The 14564-nt window shown below is 33.0% G+C and overlaps 1 protein-coding gene across 3 annotated transcripts in view; it reads left to right on the forward strand.

The window, feature by feature from the left end:
• LOC131068001 (uncharacterized) overlaps nucleotides 1–14564 on the forward strand; it is a 107179-nt gene that overhangs the window by 45763 nt on the left and 46852 nt on the right. For 2 of the 3 annotated variants that reach the window (XM_058003189.2, XM_058003188.2), the window contains exons 4-5: nucleotides 7575–7773; nucleotides 7942–8028. In XM_058003189.2, coding sequence (XP_057859172.1) covers nucleotides 7575–7773; nucleotides 7942–8028 — 286 coding nt within the window. The remainder of the gene's footprint in view (nucleotides 1–7574; nucleotides 7774–7941; nucleotides 8029–14564) is intronic. The other variant, XM_058003190.2, reaches the window with a different exon arrangement.

Genomic DNA, 14564 nt, shown 5'->3' on the forward strand with positions numbered 1-14564 from the left:
AATTATTTTAAAGATGCATCCAGGCCTGGAATTTCCGAGGCTATATGGCCGTTTTTACACTTTTAGACATTATATTACAACTAATAAAATTAGTGGACCGGAGGATATTTTTTTCCAAAAATAGTATATATGACACTTAAAATTATTAATAAGCTGTATAAAATTATAATAGGTAATATATTTTGATATAATGTTTATTATAAATATATGAATTTATTTAGAATATTTTAAAATAGTAAGATTAAGATATAATTGTTTCTAATTTTATATTATTTTTATATGAATTTTTAATATGTTTTTTCTTATATAAATTTAGAAACTTTGTCAATTTATTTTTTAATATTTTTTATAAAATTGTCTTAAATATTAATATAGAAACTTCTAACAATTGAAATGATAAGATATAATTAAATCTAATTTTTTTAAATATTGTAATAAAAAAATCTAAAATAGTTTCTATTTTTATAATAAACAAGATTTTTGGGTGTGAATTTTGAAACTTAAAATTAAATTTAAGATTTTTTAGCATTACTAATTTATCATTGTTTTTTAAATTTTTACATTTTTACATTTTTTTGCATGGAATTTTTTCTTTTCACCGCAATTGAATTTTACTAGAACTTCAATTCTGTGAAGATTAAAGAATTTATATTAATCTATTCACAAATTTAAAAAAATTGACTCTTGACATTTTTTTTAAAACGTAAAACGAAAGGCATTAGAATGACTAAACCGTCATAAAAAATGCATATGATAGGCAGGGATGACCGTCAAATTCCAAGTCTGGATGCATCGATCTAGCTGGCATATTCTATAGTCATTAATAAACCACAATTTTAGGGCAATCGAAGAAAATTCAAGTGTAACATGAAGAGAATACGGTGGAAGGTTCTCCACATAAATAGCCTATCCGCTAAATATAAAATAGGCTAATTATAGACAAAATGACTACCAAAAAATTACAATATACTTAATGTTGGGATTAAGGTGTCTCAACCTTAGAGTCCAAACTTGTGGAAAGTTTTGGGAACTAGTGTCATATGTTGCTATGTTGAGTTTATGATAAATTTTCTATTATGATTATGGCAGTTCTAGTTCGGTGGAAGAGTCGTGGAGAGTTATATTTTGGAAGATTGCATTTATTATTTGAGTTCACTTTTGACAAGTGGTGTGAGGTAAGGAAGACACCTATTTGGTCATGGTAACTTCTATGTTTTACTTACATTACATTTGACAAGATGACCATTATGGAAGAGATAGGTGTTGTTGCTTTGGAAGTTTCTATGTGCAACATGTCATTGGATTAGCAAGATGTTGCTTGCGACACAACTTACCTCTTGTGCTTTGAAGTTGGTTTTGAAAACCATGTGCACATACCTCTTTGAGATGAGCTCTATTAATATGTTGATGCCTTAGTTGTTTTTGAGAGAGAGAAGTTGAAGGCATTGTTATGCTGTTGGAATTGTTTTTGAAATCTCTGTTGTAGCTAAACCTGAAGAGCGTTGGCTCTGTACATTGTATTGTAACTGTTATTATTGCTGAATAATACAATTGGGTCTAGCTTTTGGAGTGTGGGTTTTTTCCCAAAAGGGTTTTCCCAGGTAAATCTGGTGTTGTGGTTTTATTTGTGAAATCTGATTTTATATGTGTTTATCTAATTTGTAATTATTTAAAAGTTTGTAAGAAATTTTTGCATCACCTCTCCTGTTAGATTTAGCATTTGGAAGCGTTATTCCACACTTAGGCTTTCTTTCAATTGGTATCAAAGCCTAGCCAAATTTGTTATTGTTGTTGGATTGATGGGTTTTTTGTGTTGATTAGTTTCAATGGGATTTTTCCAGTGGAAGATTTCATAACTTTGTTGTAGGTTAGATATGGCAAGCACATCCAGCAGAATAGAGATGAATAAATTTAATGAAAGCAATTTTGAGTTGTGGAAACTCAAAATGGAGGACATGCTCATGGATATCTATGGGCTGCGGTTTCTTTGACAAAACCCCAAACTACACCATAGAATAAATGGGACAACATGGATCAAAAATCCAAGGGTTTGATAAGACTCTGTATGGTTGATTCAGTGCTCCTAAATGTTCATGAGGAGAAGACTGCAACTACACTTTGGAAGAAGCTTGGTGATATTTATTAAGGGAAATCCTTAGTAAATAAGTTATTCCAAAGAAAGAAGTTGTATTCTCTGAGGATGGAGGAAGGAGCGTCTAATCTAGATCATGTGAATGCGTTCAACATGCTAGTTGCTCAACTGAATTTTGTCGATGATAAGATTAATGATCAAGATAAATGCATGCTTATGTTATGTTCTTTTCCAGACTCATGGGATCACTTTGTTATGGCCATTGGAAGCACAACAACCACTTTCAAGATGGAGGATGTGGTTGGTTCGTTGTTATCTAAAGAGATGCGAAGGAAATCTTCTGATATGGCTAAGGAGGCCCTAGTTGCTCATGGTAGAAGACTGGAGAAAGGCAAGAAAAAGGACAAGAAGGATAAATCAAAGTCTCCGGGGATATCTAAGTCTCCTGGTTAAAATTCTAAGGCAAAATATTGGAACTGCGGTGAATCTGGGACCATTTCCAAAAAGATTGTAAAGAGGAGAACAAAAAGAAAAATAAGAATTCCTCTGATTTTGATTCCAATAAATCCTCTCAAGATGATGTGGATGCTTTTTTTGCTGCCTTGGGAACCCATGCATCGAAAGATGTGTAGTTGATTGACTCGGGTGCTTCTTTCCACATGACCTCTCAAAGAGATTGGTTTTCAAAGTATGAAGAATATGATGGTGGGAAGGTGCACTTGAGTGATGATTCTTACCTAAAGGTTGTTGGTCGAGGAAGAGTCAAGATTTGATTCCTTGATGGTAGAGTGAAGGGGATTGATGGTGTCATGCATATCCCTAGTTTGGCATGAAACCTCCTTTGAATCAGCAAGTTGAGCGATGTGGGAGTGCATATTGTTTTCTCGCAAGGCGGATGTAAGATGATGAGAGGTTCTATCCAATACTTGCTAAGGGTTTTTGGATTGTCACCTTGTATAAGTTGGATGCATGCATGGTTTAGTGCGATAGTGCTTCTATGAAGTCCAAGAAAAGGGATTTTGATTCTTCATCCTCACCGTCAAATCAAGCATAAAAGAAAATTATCGTTTCAACATCTGATGGTTGTGCTTTCTGGGTACCTAAGGGTACTAATTATTTGGAGATAAAGCTCTCAGCTGAGAAGACAATGTTGTGGCACCAAAGACTTGGCCACATAGGTGAAAAGGGCTTACGAGCCTTGAAAAATAAAAGCCTTGTTGAAGGCCTTGATGATTGTAATCTTGAGTTCGACTTTTGCGAATATTTTGTATATGGAAAACAACACTGTGTTTCTTTTTATTCCAATTCTCATAAGTCTTATGGGGTTCTGGACTATGTTCGTTATGATGTTTTTGGTCCTGTTAATGTGTCTTCATTAAATAGATCCATGTACTTTGTTTCTTTCATAGATGGTTATTCTAGAAGGATATTTCTTTATTTCCTCATAATTAAATCTGAATTTTTTAGTCTGTTTAAGGAATTTAAGTCCTTGATTGAAAAGCATACTAGTAAGAAAATTAAGTGTTTTAGGATGAATAAAGGTGGTGAGTTTTTTTCTACTGAGTTCGACAGGTTCTGTAAGGACCATGGTATTGAAAGATATAAGACAACTCCATATACATCACAACAAAAATGGAGTTGCGGAGAGTATGAACATAACACTGATGGGGAGGGCTAGGAGCATGTTGAGTGGTGTTGGGCTTGAAAAAAAGTTATGGGCTGAGGCGGTAGCCACTGCATGTTATTTGATTAACAGATCTCCTACTTTGGCGCTTGTTGAAAAGACCCCTATGGAGGCATGGTTTGGTAATAAGCCCTCATTGAGACATCTCAAAGTCTTTGGCTATGAGGCATATGCTCGTGTGACTACTTAAAAAAGATCTAAATTGGAGAACAAGGCAGTGAAATGTATCTTCATCAGTTATGGTATCTATTTGAAGGGGTACAAGCTTTGGGATCCAGTTGCAGAGAAGGTTCTCTATAGCATAAGTGTTATCTTTCGTGAGTTGAAACCTTCCACAGTAGATTTGCAACTAGAGAAGGAAGAGAAATAGAAAAAGGAGATAGTTTAGATTCCACGCACTCTTGAGAGAATTGAACTACGTACTATTGCGGGACCTGATAATGAGGGGAGCTCTAGTAGCTTGGAAAGTTCAGAAGAGGAACACGATCCTCAACCTCAATCTTTGAGGAGGTCTACATGTGAAAGGCGACAACCTGACAGATATGGTTATTCACCTGAAAGGTTTTGATATTCTATGTTGGATTCTAGTTGTATTTATGCTTTGATTACTAACATTGATGAGCCTAGGATTATTAGAGAGGCTACGAGTATGCATGATGTAGATTCCTAGATGGAAGCTATGAATGAAGAGATGGTTGCATCGAAGAAGAATGATACATGGGATCTAGTACTTTTGCCTTAGAGATGGAAACTCGTTGGTTGTAAATGGGTGTTCAAAAAGAAACTTGGTCCAGATGGCAGTGTTGAGAAGTACAAGGCATGATTGGTTGTGAAGGGATATTCCCAAGTGGAGGGAATTAATTATGGGGAGATATTCTCTCCTATGGCTAAGTTGGCATCCATTCGGATTTTGTTGTCACTCGCAGTAACTTAAGATTTGGAAGTCGAGCAGATGGATGTGAAGACAACTTTCCTTCATGGTGACTTGGAGGAGGAAATTTGCATGTCACAACCAGAGAACTTCGTGGAGAAAGGTAAAGAGAGTCTGGTATGCAAGTTGAAGAAATCTCTTTATAATCTTAAGCAATCTCCTAGAATATGGTACCAGAAATTTGATACTTATGTGTTGTCATTGGGATTTCTAAGATGTAAATCTGACCATTGTGTGTATTATAAAACTAAAATTGGTCATATTCTCATTATTGTCCTATATGTGGATGATATGTTGTTCATCGGGAATGGGAAGAGAATGATTTCAGATTTGAAGTCTCAGTTATCAGCACAATTCGAGATGAAAGATCTAGGTGCAACTAGGTACATTTTAGGAATGGAGATCAAAAGGGATAGAGCTCATAGAAAGCTTTGGGTCAGCCAGAGAAAGTATGTGAACTCTATGTTGGAAAGATTCAAGATGACAAATTGCAGACAGTTAGTTATTCCTATTCTACAGGGGATGAAACTTTTTGTGGAAGACTGTCCAAAGTCTCCTACCGAGATGGAGGACATGACCAGAGTTCCTTATGCAAGTGTTGTTGGTAGCCTAATGTATGCTATGGTCTATATGAGGCCAGATATTGCATAAGTAGTGGGAGTCCTTAGTCGTTTTATGAGTAATCCTAGACAAGTGCATTGGGATGCAGTGAAGAGAGTGTTTAGATATTTGTGGGGTACTTCTAAGTATTCCCTGTGTTTCCATGGTAATCCAAATGGACCTTAGCATTCCTTGAGCATTTGTGGGTATGTAGACTCTGATTGGGAAGGTGACATAGATAGAAAAAGATCCACTAGTGGATATGTGTTCACGTTGTTTGGTGGTGCAGTGAGTTGGAGGAGCAAGTGGCAAGTTGTGGTCGCTTTGTCCACTATAGAAGCTGAGTACATGGCAACTACTCGTGCTTATAAAGAATCCATTTGGTTTAAGAGATTGTGCTCGGATATTAGTTTTGATGTAGGAAATATTACTATTTATTGTGACAGCCAGAGTGCTATATGTTTAGCGAAGAATCCTACTTTCCATGCCAGAATAAAGCATATTGATGTACAATTTCATTTTGTTCATGATATGGTGGAAGATGGAAAGGTGAAGTTGGAGAAAGTTGAAGCTTTGGTGAATGTTGCAGATGCACTGACGAAGATAGTGAGCACTGAGAAGTTCAGACGGTGTGTCGTTTCTATGGGCCTTGGGGCCTTGAGCAATTAACAGAGTGTTTTGACTCTTGATAGGTCTTCGACAAGTGGAAGAATGTTGGGATTAAGGTCTCTCAACCTTAGAGTCCAAACTTTCTAATTTAATTATGTTTTATTTTTCCACTTTGGAAGTCCTGAAGTTTTGGGAACTAGTGTCATATGAACTGCTATGTTGAGTTTATTATAAATTTTCTATTATAATTATGGTGGTTTCTAGTTTTGTGGAAGAGTCGTAAAGAGTTATATTTTGGCAGATTATTATTTGAGTTCACTTTTGACAAGTGGTGTGAGGTAAGGAAGACACCTAATTGGTCATGGTAACTTCTATGTTGTACTTACATTACATTTGGCAAGATGATTGTTATGGAAGAGATAAGTGTTGTTGCTTCGAAAGTTGCTATGTGCAACATGTCATTGGACTAGCAAGATGTTGCTTGTGATACAAATTACCTCTTGTGCTTTGAAGTTGGTTTTGGAAACCATGTGCACATACCTCTTTGTGATGAGCTTTATTAATATGTTGATGCCTTAGTTTTTTTTGAGAGAGAGACAAGTTGAAGGTGTTGTTATGTTGTTGGAATTATTTTTGAAAACTCAGTTGTGGCTACTCCTAAAGAGTATTGGCTCTGTGCATTGTATTGTATCTGTTATTGTTGCTGAATAATACCATTGAGTCTGGCTTTTGGAGTGTGGGTTTTTTTCCAAAAGGGTTTTCCCACGTTAATCTAGTGTTGTGGTTTTATTTGTGAAATCCGATTTTATATGTGTATCTAATTTGCAATTTTTTAAAAGTTTGTTAGAAATTTCTACATCACCTCTCTTGTTAGATTTAGCATTTGGAAGTGTTATTCCGCACTTAGGCTTCCTTTCACTTAAATGACAATGTTTTAGAATAAAAAATAATATTTTAGTAAATAGAAAAGTTGTTTTTATATAATAGCTAACTATATTAATAAAAAGGCCCTAATCATATTATAGATATTATGAATTTGAACATTTTATTGCTCCTTGCTTGTGATATGAATTGGGAAATTTTTTTGGGAAAAGTATAAAGAAAATCTAAAAGCTTGAGCAATGATAATAATATTCTTTGAGGTTTAGTCATTCATGTGTCCTAGCATCATGCACTTATATTTCTTCTTCGTAATAAACCATTTTTATATAAATAATTTGAGAATACATTTTTGCATCGTTGATGTTACTATATTAAAAGCAATAAGCATGGATATAAGAAGCTAATAGATTGCCATTTATACTAATTAGAGTTATTTTTAGCAAATGTTGTAAAATTATACAAAATTTGATGTTTTGATTTTGGTCATGCATAACAAGTATTATACTATACACAACATATTTTTGCATTGTTGATGTTATATCAAAAGCAATAGGCATGGATATAAGAAGCTAATAGATTGTCATCTAGATACTACTTAAAAAAAAAATTTAGAAAATGGTGCAAAATTATAGAGCATTTAATGTTTTGATTTTTGTCATGCATAAGAATTATTATACTGTACACAACATATTTTTGAAGAATATTAATTATACTAATGTGAATGTAAGTATGACAAAAATTAGAAGTGAATCTTCTCACTAATCATTGTGATGTAGTGGTTGGTTATCGTGGCATGAATATGTCAGCTCAAATACCTTGGAGAAAATATGGAATAGTGAAATAAGTCTTCAAAATCAATTGAGAAAAGTATTCTATACACACATACCGGAAGATATTTTTGAATCCTTAAAAGAAAAGACCATTACGAGTTTGGAATCACCAATATTAAAAGAGAAAGTTGTTTATATTGTTGAGGTAATTATTTCTACAATGTATAAACAATGGCAATATTTTTGTTTCCAAATAAGAAGTTATTTATTACAATACTCATATACTTATAATGCTTTTAACACTTTTGATATAATCTAAAGATTGTTTTTTGTTAAATATAGGAAGTTGACTTAATAAATGTTACAAATGTAGGTTGGGGATATTTTGAATCCTAATACTGTGTTACGAATAACATGTCGCAAGAAAGGTATAGATGGTAAACAACTTGAGCTCAAGAAGGTACATATCTAAAATTTATTTTCTAATACTTTGGTCTTTTCATAAAATATTCCAATATAAGTGTTATAATTATTTTGACATATATGTATTATTAAATATTATGTACATGATTATATCCTAGGACATAATTTTAGAGGAGAACACATTGCAACAAAGGATAATTCTTGATGGATTAAAATAAGAAACTCATTTTTTGTGTCTTTCACAACTTATCTTATGTCTAGTGTGTAAAATGAGTGTTAATTGTCTCTCAAGGAAAAATTTTAAAATGATTATTAGTAGAATATGTAATAAGTAATGAACATTTGCAAGTTTTATATATTTTACTAAAGTGATATTAGCACATTACATTAAGATGGGATGGGAATGAGTTACATGGATCATCCTATTTTATCGTAGATTTGTGATGTATGAAAATAGAATCGGGTAGTATTAGGACCTAACTCCACTTTCATTCATACATTAGAATCCGAAAGCACCTAAAGGAGTGATCCACTTTGACTACCTCTTGTGAAAGAGAGTCAAGAAATACTTTTAGGGTTTCTATTCCTTTGTTGCTATGAAAGGGAATATGCAAAATGCGGTTGTATGTGAAACTATGCAAAGAAGATGAATACAAGTGACTAAAATAGTAAGACAATATCTATTGATAATTGAACATAACTAAGACAACTAGTACAGATAACTAATGATGGTTTTGGCACTCATCAAAGTTAGATCAATCTCTTTGATTAAAAGATTGACATGAACCATACCATGGTAAAAGGGGTAAGGTTAACACCTTAATGTAACCACGGTTTATTCTTCCCATGATAAAAAAGATTCTAATTGTATCTTATTTCAGTTGTAAAGTAGCGCTCCACATGTAGCGGTCCCACATGTTTGTATTTTGGTTTGCTTTTCTTTGTTTACGGGATATTGGGGTCCACCCAAAGGAATCACTCATAATAGGAATCTTGTCTATAAAATATTTGTTTGTACTTTGTGTGTGTCATGTCCTGGATCATAGAATTCAAATTGCATTATAACCTTATTTATGAAAAGGTGGTGGGAATCATCTATAAAAGGGGTGATCGCTCGCTCATAGCAGACATAATGGGAGTGGCAAGTGAATCTGAGCCATAGTTCTAAGACTCTATAGAAATCTTAGATGAGTAGAGGATTATGCTCGTCTTATCAAAGGAATCAAAAACTCGGACCTCTCTCAGATCAATAAGTTTAATTTTGGGTCTAGCAATCTCAAGTCTAAGATCTATTATAGTTTTAAGTGCATGATTTAAGTTACAAAAGTTGGTAAATTTGAGACTGCCTAAGGGCTTCCTGCCAAAGCTGAGGCTGATTGGGGAGGACTATGGCGTTGGGTGCCCTGGCTCTAGAGGACTAGGGAGCTGGGAACCCTATTCCAGGCAATTTTTGTTGAAATTTGGTTGGATGCTCTATCTTTGGGTCTTGAAGTTGTTTTGATCTTCACAGCTCCACTGGATACCTATAACTGCACACAAGAAGGAAAGAAAGGGGGTTGTGGATAGTGGTTTGCCTTAGGTCAAACTCTAGGTTTGGAATTAACCCCAATTGACATGGAAACTGAACTTGAACTGAAATGGAAAAGCTTGCCTTTTGAGGGTAGGGCCGAATTGCTTGAATGTAAATAATTATACCTTCAATAGGTGATACAATGTTCTTAGGATAATTCTTCCATGTGTTGATGCAATAACATGATAAATCGCATAAAATCCATCATGAAACCATAAATTGAAAATGCCTTGAAGTAATTTATTGCCCCTTGAATCGGATCTAGTCTTGAGGAAGAATTGTTGCTCTTGAATTGATGATAATATTTGCATATGATTAGATTATTGTGAAAACGAATTGAGAAGGATACCTTATATATAGAGATTTCATAATTAAAATAAACTTTAGGACAACTTAGAATTAGTAAAAATTTACACAAAGCCGGATTTGAACATTATAATAGTGCCAAATTAATCTCCTGAAATTCAGGGAAAAAGGTGTGAGACTAGAATGAAATTTGGGGAAAAAAGTATGGATCGACTTTTTTCCAATTTTCTAGGGATGAGATATATCATGATCATAAAGTCAAATCCAACATGGTAGGTCAATCCAAGGTGTTTAGATATGCGAAAATTTTCTTTGAAGATTGAAATTAGGTCAGTATTATGATTAATTAAAATAAAATTAAAAAGGGGTGTGCCTAGGGTTAAGGACCCAGTTGTATGATATATGAATTGTTGAGAGAGGACTTTAGATTTAATTAATTAATAATCAAATTCCTAAAGGATCCTTATAAATGCAACGGGACACACTAAGGCAGGTGCTAACCTAAGTGTGGAATTGGACAGCCCTAATTAGGGGCGTACAATTTTCGATGCTACAAGATTATACTTCCTCATTGTGGATTCTCAATTCCTCAAAACCTTTCATGGGGATCATGTTATATGAAAAAGGTAGTCTAGTATAGTATCTCACGCAATTTTGAATATAATTGAATTGACAATATTCAAGGTTTCTTTTAGAATTTAAGACTTTGTACTTTGTCAAAGGTAGAAAGAAAATAGTAGTGAGGCCTTTTATATCAAAATGTAGCAAAAAAGACTAAGATTCACATTAAAGTAAAAGAAAGAAACTCAATACAAGGAACCATAAATTGGATGAATAGTTCTCATATATTATTATTCTTCCATTTTATTTTTATAACTTAAAATAAACTCCTTATATCTACAATCTAAACATTATCCTTTTTAGCAAACGTTTACAAGATTCTTAATTTGTCATTTTTGGTAATCTTGTGTGCGTATATACATGAACACAAAATTTACTAATAATTGAAAGCTAACTATAGTTACATTATTTGTCAATTCGATATGATAATTACATGCAAGTTTTAAAAGATAACCAAAAATTACATAATTGGGAAAATCTTGAAAAAACACAAAAAGTCTAATTTGAGGCCTCATATGAAGGAATTTGGCTATAGAAAAGTGTTAAGACATGGTCCAGTTGAATAAACCAGTAATGTCATAAATTGTATCATATAATTTTATACTCACTTGAACCTCACTTTCGCATTTCTACCCTATTTGCCTTGATTATGCTTGATTCTACTCACAATAGTGCCAAATTTGTTATCTATGTTCTCTGCGTAGACTCCTAGGCCTTGTTTTAACCCATATGGCCTAGAATAGGGTGCCTAGTGTGTTGAAAATAGAATTCTTGTTGTCATTGATATCAAACATGTTGATCCAATTGTGCCACTTGGTTACATTCCTTGCTTTGGATGTGGTTTGATATAGTGTAGTTACAGTGGTATAGCAATGTGATCATGTGGATGTGTGGAATATATTTGTAGCTATTTCAAAAGTTCATGATGATGTATTAAAAACTTTAGGAAACCCCCCCTTTCAAAAACAATGTAAAATATTGATGAATTTTTTCGTTCGTCATAGAAACAACATTTAATTTTATTGGCAATTTTTTTCTTTTTCATAAAGACAAAATATAAATTTGGTTGGAAAATTTCCTAAAACTGACGAAAACCAATAGAAAATGTTGATGAATATTTATCTTTCTTTAAAAATATAAAATAGTTTTTTTGGTGAATCAAACATTTGATATCAACCAAATATATTTTTACGAGCGAATTATTTAAATATACAAAACTATAAAGTTTAACTTGGCGAATTATGTTTCGATATAAAACGCACGCACGCACGCACACACACACACACACAACTATTTTTTGTCCATATTTTAAATTTAACGTGTTTAAACACTCCCAAAATAAGTGAGAATAAGTTTTTCTATAAGTATGTGTTGTAAAGTTTCAAAAATGAAGCAAATCAATCTTTTCTTCAACTTCATGCATTTAGAAAACTACACAAACTATTTATATTTTATATTTGAAGGCTTCAAAAATGAATAAATTCATGTGACATAAAGAAAAATAATATTATGATGTCAAACTGTAATTAAAACAAAAATGAGTAGTATTTCATTATATTTGGTTGAAATTTACAAAATTTTCATAAATTTTAAAATTTTACAAAAAAAATCAAAATAATCAAAATTTATAGAGGTATCCATAGCATAGTAAGAAAACAACATAGAGGCTAAGAGGATATTAAGACATCTCAGATAATGTGATGTCCTTCTGCAACAACTTTATGCATAAATTTGGCAATCCACATGTTGTTGATGGACTCAATGACAAGTAGCCTATTCAGGAAACAACAAACTTTACGTGCTTTGTTGTAATGCATAGCTAGGGTACTTTTTTGAAAGCCTCCTAAGATCGAAACCAGTGAACAAGAGCCCTGATATCAAGATAGATTTCAATATCTTGAGGTAAAGGCACCCTAGCTTCAAGCCAAGCCTCCTCCACTGTGTCATCCAAACCACCTAAAAAGTCTACTAGAAGAATTAAATTACATTGTTATATAGACAATTTAGTGAGTTTTAGTTGCATTTCATCCCCACTCACCTCACTACCTATAGCCCTTGTGCATATTGCCACAACATCTTTTGCAAGTTTACACCCCTGAATTGACATTTAGACTAGACTAAATCTAGTTATTGAATATTAAATCCTTCTAATTCTTTACCCCATTTATGGCCTATCATTTTGGTGTTATTGTCAGGGAAAGGTATAAAAGGCCTATTAGCCTAGTGAGTTGAGTTAGGACAAATGTGTTAGGAATAAAACTCACACAACTGTCAACCTTACGTAAGTGAGTAATCCTAATTTGTGTTGTTTTAAATCATATAGATACATGGTTTGAGTTTGTAGGTAGATCTTAAAAGGTAAAATCATTTATATAATTGTTGTGAGTCAAAAGATACTAGCAGAATAATTTAATTATAAGATAAGGGTGTATTATTTAATCAAATCAATAAAGTTAATAATAAGTAATAAATAATATAATTTAAAGTAATTTTTTTTTTTTTTTTTTAATATAAATCAAGTAGGGGAAGAGTACCAATAGTTGAAATAGTTCCAATAACCGTCACCTTAATACCATGTTGACCCCCCAAAACATAGAAAAAAATTGTCAGTACATAAATTAAAAAATACCAGTAAATATTTATTTTAACACCAATACATGTTCACAGATGAATTAGTAGTTGAAAACCAAAAAGTAAAAAAAATAAACAACTAATGGTACATTTCCTATTTTAATACAAAACACCTTGCACAAATAATAAACATTTTTATTTTTTTTAAAACTTAATAATACATTTGCCACTTTATGCAAGTGGCTTAAGAGTACAAATGTACTCCAATTACAATTACATATGCACAGTTATCGGTGCATTACATGACATAAAAACAATCAATTGTAAACTTCTTAGACACTCAAGTGTACATTCTTCCAAATATCACTTCACAGCTTCATGCATTAAATGGATCTACATTTGGTACCTGCATTTGCAACAACTAGTGTAAGGCTCCCCAATATCCAAGAATATGCATAAAATCCAATTTAAAAAACCAAGCTTCATTCAAAGCAGGGAAGAAAATTGAACAATTCGAAGCAATGGAGGACTGCATATTTAATATGACATGACCGACTGTTTCCCACAAAAATTCAAATTTGAAAATAGCTAGCTACCACAATCGAACACATTGCCCATTCGAATTATATTATAAGATAGAATTTTCTGTGTCACTTTCACTGCAATCCAATTCATTGCATATTCCTGAGCTCTGCAAATACCCTCTGCACATTCTTTACTCGAGAGCGCACATTCAGGTTGGTACACACAAAATAACGAAATTCCCTTTGTTCAATGAATATTGTTAACTAAATGCTATAAATCTTTCAATTCAAATTATATTGTTTTCAATAAACCGGCATTTCTTTCAATATAGTCACTGTAAATAATATAAACTAGCATTTCTTTCAATATAGTCACTCTAAATAATATTAACAGCCATATTGGATGTCCAATGATGGTTTACCTCCTTCCTAGCTGCATTATGCTTTGTCCATTGATTATTTCTTTGTATGCAGTTTACAATTTCATTTCAATGCTCTCTTACAGTTTAATAATGCCAAAATCCTCACAAAGAATGTTTAATAACACCAAAATCATCACCGAGAATGGCAAAACAACTTAATATCTTTTCATTTTCTTTGAAACCCCTTCATTATTTTTCATTTCATTTTATGGGTGCGTTGTTAAATGGTGTCTCTCTGTTTATAATGCCAAAATCATTACAGTGAATGTGAAAAAAATTGATTATTGTTCATAATTGTTCGAAACCCCTTCATTATTTATCATTACAATAATGTGTATGCCTGATACTATTACTTACAATGACTATATACTGGCTACACACACACACACACACATGCACGCACACACACACACACACACACACACACCAGGCCAGACAACTTTTATTACAGAGTTTAAAATGGGTGGTCAAAAAATATGTTGAACACACATAACATCCTTCCCACGAACACGTTATGGGCCCATGTTGCACGAACTCCCACTATCATTTTTGCCCTAAA

The sequence above is a fragment of the Cryptomeria japonica genome, chromosome 6 (genome assembly GCF_030272615.1).
Source record: "Cryptomeria japonica chromosome 6, Sugi_1.0, whole genome shotgun sequence".
Taxonomy (NCBI): Eukaryota; Viridiplantae; Streptophyta; class Pinopsida; order Cupressales; family Cupressaceae; genus Cryptomeria; species Cryptomeria japonica.